Here is a 13,444-nt window from a genome sequence, read left to right on the forward strand (position 1 = left end):
CGGTGGCAGCTTCCTCGCTCTCCCATTGTTTGGGGCCGGTGCGCGAGCGAGCGCGCGGGTGGGAGGGAAGACAGCGGGAGATTGTGAGCCCTAACCGTCTCAATATAAAAATCAACGGCTGTCTCGCTTGGCGGTTCGTGCTTTCATTTTTCGACTCAAAACGTCGATTTGACGATGCGTCCTTTTATTGTGAAGAGGCGGTAGCGCCAGTGGGATTTCAATACGGGTATTTTGTTTACGTGTTTATAGACCTCGGCCTGGAAAACGACGACGAATAGCTCGAAGCAAGAATAAAGCGGCGCCGCTTCCTCGCCGTCTGCTCCGTCGCAGCTCAGAGTCAACGTTCACCCCGAAGTGGTGGTCCTAACCAGCAGAAACCGCGGCTCACTGAGGACCGGGAGAGCCGGCACAGGCAGACAAACGGCAGGCCTCCCTCCTTGTGCAGGAGGAGCCACCGCCGCCATCCTTCCTCCTCCTCCTCCTCCTCCTCCTCAGGATTTTTAAATAACTCTCCTTTAAACCAGGGCCTCCCGGGTTTGTGGAGAACGAGTGGCAGGACGGGATCCATGTAACGGCGAAAGGCATTGGGGAAGCACCGACGGTTTGGAGGCGTCGCTAAGCCCTGGAGAGTGACGATCCCTTTTAAAATACAACTGCCAGGTCCCCAGCCGGAGAAAGTGAGTCCCTCGGGGGGTCGGGAAGCTTCGCAAAGATGTCCAAAGGAGACGGAGAATCCGGAGGTCTGACTTGGGTGGTAAGTGTCCGCTTTGAGCAAAGGCATTTAATGGGGAAAGAGTTGGGTGGATGAGGTCGTGAGGAAGTCGATCTGTGTGAGAAAGCACCATGGAGATCTGTCTCTTCTCCCCCCCCACCGTTCCCCGCTGCCAAAGCTGAGCTTGCTCTTCAGGCCGGCGAGAGCCCACGATTTATAACATCTGGGATGGGTGGAACAATTTGACAACGCAGTTTTCGTTGTCTGGATGTTCTACTATTTTCGAAAAACACTTCATAAATAGATAAAAGTTTCTGTGCCAAGCTCATCCCTTTAATGCTCTGAAGATTTTTTTGTTGATGTCCACATTATCTTACTCCTTTCCTGCTCACAATTAAGTTTTGCAAGAGTAGAGGAAACTATTTTTTCTCGTGCTAATGAGAACTTACAAACGACTGGAGGGAAGAAGTAAACTTTCTGGCTGACTAAAGCATGTGCTGTTTTAGTGTCTCAAAATTCGACCTTCTTGTTTATGGTGACCTAGAGAAAGTGTAATTAATGTTGCCTTTTGCTTTAGATTTTAAAGTTGTTCTCTTATGTTGCATCATGCTATCTGTTCTCTTATTTAGGTGATGTACATCTTGAATTATGCTATATATGAAACATGGTGCTCACTTTTTTTCACATCAATTTCTTTGGACTTCCCAATGTTTGGCTATTTACTTCACTCCAATGTACCCAAGTCTGTCTGATGACAATTTTCATATACTCAGTGATTTGCTAGTTGATCTTTTATTAATGTAATTAGAAACATTCCTTATTTAATAGAAAAATGGATATGGAACCAATGATTGGGAGGGGAAGGGAGCAATTTATGTATTTGGGTGAATGCCACTTGGATCATGGAACAATCTCAAGTAGAAATGTTGCTAATGGGCAGAGGTCTTAGAGAGTATGAGTTGTGCACCTTTTAATTGCTTTAAAGTTCTGAATCAAGAATTTAATTTTTCTTTATAAATGAGTACTCAAACACATGGTGGTTATGATCTAGCATCAGAACTGAAATTCTGATTTCCGATTTCAGTATAGTAATTTGCCTGGATCTCTCAAAAGTCTTTTCACTGTTATGCAATACATGTGACAATAATAAATCAAATCAAATTAAATCATTCAAGGTCCAAAATATCTTATTTGTGTAATGTGAATAACAATGGAAACAGTATATTTTACTTTCTTTACTTAATAAATTAGGTGATTAGTGGGCTAGCGAGATCAAAAGTGAGCATGATCCTGTCGAGGAGTAATTGGTTCACTGACATCTTCTTTGGGGAGTTTACCCAACCTGGTGTGTTCTCGGCATGACTCTCCATTGTATGTACTGAACTTTGAATGATGGGCCAGTTCACTTCGAATTTTTGTAAATAATAGGAGGTAAAATATGCTGTTTCCATTGTTATTCACATTACACAAATAAGATATTCTGGACCTTGAATGATTTAATTTGATTTATTATTGTCACATGTACCGCAGCACAGTGAAAAGACTTGTGATATCCAGGCAAATAATACCTTAGGTAAGTATATCAGGAAATTAGAACTGAATGCAAAATATAGTTTTAGACCTACAGAAAAGGTGCAGAGAAAGATCAACTTTAATATGGGAGATAGTAAGATCTGCTGATGCTGGAGTCAGAAATAACACAGTGTGGAGCTGAAGGAACACAGCAGGGCGGACAGCATCAGAGGAGCGGGAAAATTGACGTTTTGGGTCAGGAAGTTTCTTCAGAAATTTCTGAAGGGTCCCAACCTGATATGTCAGTTTTCCTGCTCCTCTGATGATGTCTGCCCTGCTGTGTTCCTCCAGCTCCACACTGTTTACTTTTAATATGTGAGATCTGTTCAGAAATCTGAATAGTGGGAAAGAAGCTATTCTTGCCTGTACTGATACTTCTGTACCTTCAGCCTAGTGGAAGAGGGTGGAAAAGGATATAACCAGGGAGGGGAGGGATCTTTGATTATGTAGGCTGCTTCCCAGAGTCAGAGGGAAGTATAGGCATGGAAGGTTCGTTTGTGTGATGGACTGGACTGCGTTCACAAATCTAATTTCCTGTTGTCCTGGACAGAGCAGTTGCCATACCAAGCTGTGCATCTGGATTGCATGCTTTCTGTGGTGCACTGATTTTAAAAATTGGTAAGAGTCATTCTGGGCATGCCACATTTACTTAGCGTTCTGAGGAAGTGGACGTGTTGGTGTGCTTTTTTGATTTGTAGTGTCAGCATGGATGGGCCAAGACAGATTGTTGGTGATACTTAATCTCTATGAACTTGAAACACTCAATCATCTCCACCTCGGTGTCAGTGGTACAGACAGGGGTGTGCCATCTATTCCGTTCCTGAAGCCGATGACTGACTAGCTCCTTTGGTTTGCTGTCATTGAGGGGGAAATTGTTGTCACCAAGTCGTGCCACCAAGTTTCCCAATCTTTTTTGTGTTCTGTCTCGTTTAAGCTCTGACCTGTTATGCTGGTTCATCAGCAAGTGTGTAAATGGAGTTAGTGCAGAATTTGGCAACACAGCTGAAGAATGTATGACTAGAGGAAGGGGTTGAGTGCACAGCATTGCAGGGCACCGATGTTGAGAATTACTGTGGATGTGATGTTAAATAAAAAAAACAAAAGAACTCCGGATGCTGTAAATTGGGGAAAGAAAACAGAAATTGTTGGAAAAGCTCAGCAGGCCTGGCAGCGTCTGGGAAGGCAAAAACAGTTAACGTTTCAGGTCCGGTAACCCTTTTTCAGAACTGATTGTGGCTGGGAAAACGTCAGAATCTGATGATTTCCCCAGCCACCATCAGTTCTGAGGAAGTGTCGCTGGACCTCAAATGTTAACTTTTTTTTCTCTTCACAGATGCTGCCAGACCTGGTGGATGAGATGTTGGTGCCTATACTTACTGACTGCAGTCTGTAGGTCAGGAACCCAGGGATCCAGTTTGAGGGGGAAGCGGAGTCCTGGGCCTCAGAGTTGGTTGGAATTATGATGTTTAAGGCAGAGCTAAAGCCAACCAATGGAAGTCTGGTGTAGATCTCCTCGTTCTCCAGATGTTCCAGGGATGATTGTAGGGTCAGGGAGATGAGATTCAGGGCAGAAACCTTCTGACGGTAATTGAGATGTATCAAAGCAATCTGGGAGGCCAGAGCGGATGAGTGCCGTTACTCGCCTCTCTGAGCACTTCATAATGGTGGGTGTCAGAGCCCCTAGGTCTGTGATCATTAAGGCATGCCACCTGATTTTTTTTTTCCTTTGGCACCATGATAATAGTGGTCTTCTTGAAGCAGGTGGGAACCTCAGATTGGACTAAGTAGAGATTAGAGATGTCTGCAAATATTCTCCCTGGCTAGTCCACACATGGGTGCATGGCTGGGGACTCCATCCTGGTTGGTCATTTTCTGTGGGCTCACTCTGAGGCCAGTCTGATGCCTGCGGTGGTGACTGTGGAAACAGGTGCACCTGAGGCTGTCTCGGTGGATGACAAAAAAAACACAAAGATTACATCCTGAACAACGGATCCCTGAAACAGCTGAAGACCCTCCAAAGGGTGGGGGACAAAATTGCCAAGCTCATCATGGACCGGAGGGAACAGAACAGGCCTTTCAGCCAGGTACCTCACCCATCACAGCCTCCCTCTTTCAGGAAAGGATTCCCCACGCCAGTGTTGATTATTTTCTCCGACAGTCACTGGCATATTCCGTGGGGGAGCCACCTCAACTTCCTTCGGGTTTCCCATCATGTCTATACATACTGCAATTTTAACATAATCATCATTCCCAGATTTGCAGACCCCTGATGCTGCTGCTTGCCAATCACTAATTGTTTCTGCCTGCCTTACCACGGGTTCTAAGTCTTTGGACTGACATCCCTCATTTACTAGCAGTGTCACATAGGCCACAGCACCTGGCACACCGTACCATTTTTCCAGGAATTCATTTTTTTTTTTATTTGCAACACCACTCCCTGCTTTCCTACTATTATAGCTTCACCTTTTAAATGCTGTTGAGTGACGACTTCACAATGCCATCACCTTTCTAATGCTTCGTTCTGAGTCTCATTGAATATCACTGTACAGTGCAGCTCAGACTTGGCCGGTTTAGCTCTAGGTAGTAATGCTAGAATTTCTGTCTTCTGTTTTCCCTAAAATGTTCTGAATGTAATATTCTATGTCTCCTATCCAATATACTTTAGCATTTTCGGTTTTCTGCATCACCAACTGGGTACTTACTTTTCCTACACTTAAACCCTGCTTAGTACATTCCCATTTCAATTCCAGTTTTAGCAAGGCATCTCTTCCTAACAAATTGAGCGGTGTTCCTTGGGACACTGGTATTGGCAAAACTATTTCTCTGCCTTCCATTTTTAAACTCACTGGAGCTGTAAATCGTGTTAACTGATATTCCCAAGAACCCTACATTTTTAACAAATTTTCCCGACGTGGGAAGGTGGGAGGCATATTGCAGTTGGACACAAGTGTATGTGGCTCCAGTGTCTATCATTATTGGCATCAACCATCCTTCTAAACTAACCTGCACAATGGGTTCCTGTTCAGCCTCCTGTGTTATCATAGGGTATTGTCCCTTTCCACCCAGGTTCTCTGGGCAGATCCCTGATCTCCTAGCACATCCCATATGGGTTGACAGATCCCATTGGGCTCGTAGATGCTTGTGGTGGGGCAGCCAGGAATTCTCTGTGCATACGTCCATTATAGAATGGGGAGAGCCAAGTCCAATATGGGCAATTCCTGCTGAAGTGGCTTGGTTGATAGCACCCCCAACACACTATTTCTGGCCGTCCCTGAGTCTGGCTTCTTGTTAAATTCTTTAACCCCTCTATCTGTCCTTGTCCTTGGGAACCCCAGTTCTGTTCGGTCTGTTGTTTAATTTTATTTTAACCTGGGTACAGGGATCTGTGGAAGAGTTTCCCCAAAGACGTTCACTGTTGGCATGGAGTTTTCCAGCCCTTGTTTGGCAGTGAGTGGGTCCCTCTTGAGATGGCATTCTGTTCATGTCAGTATTGGCTATTGAGCCAGTCATTACGGGCAACATCTTTTTGCCCTTCTCTTTCTCTCTTTCTTTTTGAGCTCCTCAAGCTGCAGTTGCTCCGGCTTTCTCTGCACCTCCTCCTGTTGCTCAGTTTCTTTTTGTCCTTTCGGAACTTCTCGACTGCATGAGCTACGTGATCTCTAAATTCCTGGTGGCTCATTGACGTCAGACCTACCACCTCTTCCAGCCTCGTCCTGACTTGAGTGGGCATTGCCTCAATAATTGCAGTCTGGAACATTGTGGTCACTAATTGGTTACCCTCTGTGTCTTCCTCCACTTTCTCAGCTAACTTTCCAAATAGGCTACTGGGTTTCACTGTCTCCCAATGGATCCCTTCTCAGAGCCTTGGGATCCATCTTAGGTGGATGACAGTCTCTAAGGGCCTGCCATACCCTTTGTCTTACTTGATCAAACCCAGCCCCGTCAATCATTGGATTGTCTGCCACATTCTTCAGGCCGGCTCGGTCCATTATCTCTTTCAATTTCGAGAGTCCCACCACCTTTACCAGCAATGCCTTCAAATCACCCATAGCCAATAATCGTCCTGTGGTTTTGTCTTCAAAGGCTCTAATCCACTTCCCTGCCCCCTCATGTAGGCTGGGTAACACATTTCTCAGCCCTTCCAGATCCTGAGTCCCCCAAGGAATATAGTGTGGCGGTTTCCTCCCTTTTATAAGCAATGGCAGCATCTTCCCTTGTGGGGGCTTCTTTCCCTTGCTGAGACTGCCACATTGTGATTCCTCATCGGACTGTAACTCTGACTCTATCTCCAATTCCTCCCATCCTTGCTCACTTTTCCCGCTCGGATCCCTCCTCTCGCCTGTTTCTCTTCCTTCTCCTCCCCCTTCATTAAGTCACTTCCACTCTGTCCCCACTACAGATTTCTTTTATGATTCAGATATTTCTCATACGCTCATCATTCCCTCAATTCTTGCAACGCGTTAATCTCCTGCGTTAGTTCCTGTTGTTCACGTTATATAGCTTCCGTTTCTTGTTCCCTCCTCTTTTTCTCTGCCTCTTTTTTTTCCTTTTGAAGGGTTCTTCGCTTTTTCACCTCTTTAAGGGCTACGGGGAGAGTACGGGTAAGTGGAGTTGAAATGCCCACCAACCATGATTAAATGGCGGAGTGGACTCGATGGGCCAAATGGCCTTACTTCCACTCCTGTGTCTTACGGTCTTATTATTTCACTGACTTTTCTGTTCAAAATGAGCAGAGAATACATTGAACTGACTGGGGAGGGATGCATTGTTGTCTGACATTATACTTGACTTTGTTTTGTAGCCTGTTATATCATGTAACCTTGCTACAATTGACATGTGTTTGTGTGGTTAGTTTGGGACTCTAGTTTAGTGTGTCTTTGTCTCTCAGTGTTCCTGATAACTTTATGGAGGCCATATCGAGCTTCCTGTAGAGGTCAGGGTCACCCGACTTGAATGCCTCAGATCTGGATTTCAGTGGGAAGTGGATCCCCTGGTTCATTATTGGTTTCTCGTTGGAAAACACTTGGATCAACTTCTCTGGTACGCAGTCCTTTGCACACTTGCTGATGAAGTCTGTGTCAGTAGTGGCATACTCTGGACCAGTTCACCAATTCCAAGCAGTCACATAAGTGATCATCCGTTACCTCAGACCAACACTGTATAATCTTTTGTACCAGATCCTCTTGCTTCAGTTTTTTCTGTATGCTGGGAGAAGGGGCAAGGCCTTATGGTCTGATTTTTTTTCCCAAAACATGGGCCGGAGGTGGTGTGGTAGGCAGCTTTGATTGTGTAGTAGTGGTCAAAGATGTTGGGGTCTCTGATGGGACAGGAAATCTGTTTCCTGATGCTTGTTTGAGTTGATGACATGAATTTTTTTTTCCCCAGAAGAAATATGTTAAAAATCTCAGGAGGATGAAGTAGAGGCTACCTTTTTGAAATAATTATGTCCTACATAACTTATTACTGATGGAATAAACACCAATTTTCACAGAAATGCAAAGGTACCTTTTTGATAGAGATCAGTTGATAGAAGCACATATCTGTCAAGTTAAGAAAACTTAGTGGGACAACTACGGAAACTTTTACATGTTTAATTGTAGCCCTCTTCACAGTTTTGGGTTCTCTGGCATTGAAATCATTCAGGAATTGCTTTCATGGTATAAAATACATAATTTTCTATTTTTGGTGCAAAATTAATTGTAGCAAATGTATATGAAGCAGGACTATGATCCCAACCGCTGTAACATTTGAAGGTCGATCTCCAGAGCCCTGCAACTTGCTGTGCTGTTGCCTATATTGTGAGCCTGTGGATGGCGGGCAGCTCTGCAGGAATAAAAAACAATGAAAGAAAATGAGCATTGGGATATCTTTACCTCTTAATTATGTTTTGTTTTATTCATTCAAGGAATGTGATCATCACTCACTAATCGCCTACCCTAGCCTCCCTTGAACAAGTAATGGTGGGCTGCCTTCATGGACCACTGCAGTCCATTTACTGTAAATAGACTCAAGATTGTTGAGGTACGAGTATCTGAATTTTGGCTCAGTGATACTGAAGGAACAGTGATATATATCCTCGTTGATGAGTGGTTTAGAGTGAAACTTATCATTGGTGTCCCCATGTTATCTGCTGCCCTTGTCTATTGAGATGGCAATGGCTATGTGCTTATAAGGTGCTGTCTAAGGAACCATTGTGAATATTTGCAGTGCATCTTGTAGATATGAACAGCAGGAGTGCGTACTATGACTAGTCCAGTTTAGTTTCTAGTCAATGGTACCCCCATTATGTTGATAGTGAAGGATTTGATGAGGTGATGCTATTTAAATATGGACAATGGGTAAATTCTGCCTTGTTGGAGATGGTCATTGCCTTGTGTGGTGTGAATGTTGTCTGACTTAGCAGTCCAAACCTGGATATTGTCAAGGACTTACTGTATTTTAGTAGAACTACTTCAGTATCTGAGCAGTTTTCTGTGGTGCTGGACATTGTGTAGTCATTGGCAAATATCCCCGTTTATGACTTTATGATGGAGGGAAGGCTGTTGAAGCATTTGAAGATGGTTGCGGTAAGGACGGTACCCTGAGGAGCTTCTGCAGACATGTCCCAGAGTTGTGACAATTCCAATTTTGCTAGAACTCCTTTATGCCACGCTTGGTCAAATGTTGCCTTGATGTCAAAGGCAGTTACTGTCACTTCACTACAGAATTCGGTTATTTTGTCTACGTTAGGACTAAGAGTGAAGGCAGGAACTTAGTGCACTTGGCAGAGTTTGAACGGAGTGCCATGGCTGGTTTTTGCTAAACAGGTGCTGTTTGATATCTCTGATGACACCTACTGCTGTCTTACTGATGATGGACAGTAGACTGTGATGGTAATTAGCTATGTTGGATTTGTCCTGCTTCTCTGTACAGAATCTACCTGGGTAATATTCTACATTGTCAAGTAGATGCTAGTGATGTAGCTGTGAGGCATGGCAAGTTCTGGAGCACAAGTCTTCCTTACTGTTGCTAGAACATTGTGAGGGCCTGTAGCCTTTGTATATCCTGTGCTTCCAACCGTATCTTGATCTGATGTGGAGTGAATTGAATGAGCTGAAGACTGGCATCTGTGATGCTGGGAACCTCTGGAAGCGGCCAAGATGGATCATTGACTCGGCACTTCTGGCTGAAGATTGTTGCAAATGCTTCAAGCTTACTTTTTTGCACTTATATGCTGGACTCCTCTATCATTTGACAGTGGGGAATGTTTTGCAGAGCCACTTCCTCAAGTGAATTGTTTAATTATCTGCCAGTGTTCAGTCTAAATATGGTAGGACTGCAGATCTTAGATCTGATTAGTGACTGTAAAATCGCCTAACTCTGTCTGTCACTTGCTGCGCATTATTCTTAATAACATATTCTCAGGTTCAATTCCAGAAAGCCTGATTGTGCACTATAGAACTGGTTCAAGTGTCAACTTGCTTGGAGATCTGAACTGTAAACATACACTAGAACTGTTTGAATCTTACTTACTGAAGCACAAATGAACCTTACTCGCATCGTTGACAATCAATAAATGATGAACAAATTCCCGTCTCTCCCCAAATAAAAAGTAGCATTTATGCGTACTGTCATAATTTCTTTACAAATTAAGTTAGAGACTTCTATCCTTCTGCAAAAGCTGCTAAATGGCAAGCTGCCTTTCTGTTCATCAACCTTAATTTTTCAGTTTATACATTTCATTATGTAAAGCAATCTGATAGTTGTTGACTTGTATCTGTCCATTCAGTAATAGAGAGTTTCTTTTACTGCAACCTGTTTCAAGCCAACAAAATGAACCTGTATTCTTTCTGACACTCATTTATTGTAGCCTGTTTATTACCCTACAAAGAACAGTTATCTGCACTAGATTTGATGTGTACACTATCTTAAGTAATGCCACTTTCCAGAATCTGTCAAAAAATTGTTTGACAAGTAGAATCCCATATCCTGTTACTCCACGAGCTTGTGTTTTAGCAGCCAGAGCGGTTTTAGCAACGCCTAATCAGCTTCACAAGCTAAAGGACATTTCCTAGTTTCATCCATATTATGTACTAGGATGCTCATGAGGAAGATTAGCATTTGAATCACTGCTACAAATGATGAGCTTCATGCTCCTTTGGTCACCTAAAGGATGGGAAGTTAAGTAAACACTTCTCTCTTGAATTTAATTTTTAAAAATGTTTTGTTTGTCCTTTAAATATTTACTTCAGAATATTTTATTGAAGAACTGAATGTCACTAAAACAAGCATTGTGCACAGCTAGTCCAACTGACCAATCAAGCTTCTCAGTTGCTCTCTCGTTGAATGTAATGTTATCTTTCTGTGATATAGTGCAGTTAACTGGGATGGTTGTATCACACCCTGCATAGGATTGGTTTTAAATTAACTTAAAATGTATTCTGGTTAGTATCTATTTCAGTATATTTAAAGCCCACAAATCTCACTTCCAATTTTTAAGTTTTTCCCTAGCAACGCATTGAATGCCATACATTAGGCAACTTAATTTGATAAGAATCTATGGTGTTGAAAGTATTATATTCACATGTAAGAGGATTGGCTGATTAATACAGGGCGTAGGGATAAGAGGAGCATTTTCGGGATGGCAACCTGTAACTCTTGGGAGTGCCACAGGGATCAGTGCTGGGGCCAAGTTATTTGCAAAATCTATTCATGACTCGGATGAAGAAAACAAACATGTTATGGCTGCTTTTGTGGAGGACATAAAAATAGGTGGGAGTGCAAGTGGTGAGAAAGTCTCCTGTGGAGGCACATAGAAAGGTCAAGGAAGTGGGTGATATCTTAGCAGATGAAATATAATGTAGGAAAATATGAGATTATGCACTTTGGTAGGAAGAATAGTAGAGCTAAATATTGTTTTAAATGAAGAAAGACAGCAGAAAGTTACAGAAGGGGGATTTGGGGAAAAGATGAAAATTTAAAAACTCTGAGAATGTTGACCAATTATTTTTCAACAGCACTGACAACTGAGGAAGGACGAAAGGATACCAACATTAAATTATGTACAACAGCTTGCCAAAACAAACAAGTGGGGTGGCTGTAAATCTGTGAAAACCATTTTTTAAAAAATTACATTGTCTTTGTAGCATGAATATGGACAGGTCTTCAAAAATGTTTGATTTTTTTTCTGAGAATAGAGTAGCACAAGTGTGATTTAACTCAATGGAATTCCTGATCTTATTTTTAGAATCAAATAATAATGGCAGTCTTCATTGGGAATAGCACCAGGAGAGAATCAAGGACCATCAAAAGATAGAATAAGGAGCAGATCATACAGAACTTCACACCTACTGTGTCACAGTTAGATCAAAGCTGATCTGTGTCTAATTTATTTAAGGACAATCCTATTAGTTGGGACCTACAGACTGCCTCACTAAATGAAAATTTTCATGAAGTGTGAGAAACAAAAATGAAGGCTGGCCTGGTCTTGTGCTCTGCAACTTTTCTATGCATCCAAATTTATTGCATCATACTCTGTTCATGGGTTTATTACGGCCTGCGTTTCTTATCACCCCGTAATTTTTGGTAACTGAAGTTGCAGTTCATTTTTGGCAGCATGGAAATCCATTTTATATTTCAAAGCTTTTTACATTTGAGTCCGTTGGCAATGGCATTAATCTGTAAGTTTCTGTCTAAGCTATTCATTGTCTTGATTTTAAACAATAACACCAATACTTCATAACCACTCTGTAAAAATCTCAGGACTACGTTCCCAACAGTACTGTGGATTTGCCTATGACGGAAGAAAAGGAATGCAGCAGTTCAAGAGTGCAGCTCCCTGCCACTTCCTCAAAGATGGGCAATAAATGCTTGTCTGGCCAACGATTATATCCACATCTTATGACCAAATAAATTAAAAAATGAATTATTCTCTTAGTACCAAAATGTCATTGATCTGCCATTGCTTCCAGGATAGAGTGTTCCAAAGGTCTGTCATAGTTCTACGTTAGGAGATGTTTCTTCTCATCTCTGCCTTAATTGTCCAAGTCTTTTTTTCTGAAACTTAACCCACTATTTCTAGGCTTCCACCTTAGACATCTTTCAAGCATCTAAAATATAAAGTACCTTAATGTTTCAATGAAATTGCCTCTCACTTTTCTAAATTTTAGAAAGGTACTTTTATTCACTTTTCATCTGGGCCAAGCTAAGGTTCAGTTTGGGCCCTTCCAGAGTCGCTCAACTCCTGACTGCATTATAGATTGGTCCAAACATAATGAGAAGTGCCACGGGGATCAGGACTGAGGGTCACAATTGTTTACAATATATGTTAATGTCTTAGATGAGGAAAGTAATTACACAGTTTTGCTAATGACTGAAATAGATGGGAAAGCTGGTGGTGAGGATGATACAAAGAATCTGCGAAGATGTACAGACAGGTTAATTGAGTGGCTAGAAGGCTTTGCAGATGGAATATGTGGGAAAAATGTGAAGTTTTCTACTTTGGCAGGAAGAATAGAGTAGTTGGATGTTATTTAAATGGAAAAAGAAAGAAAGGGACAGCACAGAGGAGTTTGGGAATCCTCTTTGTTCTTTGTTCGTTCTCATGTGTAAATCACAAAGCTAACGTCCGTGTTCAACAGGTAGTAGGGAAGGTATGTGGAATGTTGGCTGCCTTTTCCCAAAGAGAAGGGAATATAAAAATAGGGAAGTTTGCTAAAACTAGACAATTTGTATATAGTGAACAGTTTTGGCCACTTATTCAAGAAAGATATACTGGCACTGGATGCTGCCTAGAGAAGGCTCACTAGGCTGAGCCCAGGTATGGTCTTGTCAGAGACTGAGTAGATTGGACCTGTACTCCTTGGAGTTTAGAAGAACCAGAAACAGCCTTATTGAAACTTAAGAATCGTAGGGAATTTGACAGGTTAGATGAGGAAAGGTTGTTTCCCCTTGCAGGACAGCCTGGGACCAGCAGGCATTATCCTAAAATAAGGGATTGTCCTTTTAAGGCTCAGATGAGGAGGAATTCTTCTGAGTATAGTGAATATGTGGAATTCTTTACCGTGGAGGGCTTGAGGCTGGGTCATTATGAATGTTCAAAGATGATTTAAACAAATTTTTAATCCGTAAGGAATCCAGGGTTACAGGCCTAAGGCAGGAAAGTGGCATAGGGGATCACAA

At 42.4% G+C, this 13,444-nt stretch overlaps 1 protein-coding gene across 2 annotated transcripts in view; it reads left to right on the forward strand.

The window, feature by feature from the left end:
- The window catches only part of top2b (DNA topoisomerase II beta), a 143,429-nt gene continuing 129,985 nt past the window's right edge, over positions 1-13,444 (forward strand). The window contains exon 1 of one of the 2 annotated variants that reach the window (XM_059654354.1): positions 1-754. In XM_059654354.1, coding sequence (XP_059510337.1) covers positions 713-754 — 42 coding nt within the window. In that variant the 5' untranslated portion in view covers positions 1-712. The remainder of the gene's footprint in view (positions 755-13,444) is intronic. The other variant, XM_059654353.1, reaches the window with a different exon arrangement.

The sequence above is a fragment of the Stegostoma tigrinum genome, chromosome 2, assembly GCF_030684315.1.
Source record: "Stegostoma tigrinum isolate sSteTig4 chromosome 2, sSteTig4.hap1, whole genome shotgun sequence".
NCBI lineage: Eukaryota > Metazoa > Chordata > Chondrichthyes > Orectolobiformes > Stegostomatidae > Stegostoma > Stegostoma tigrinum.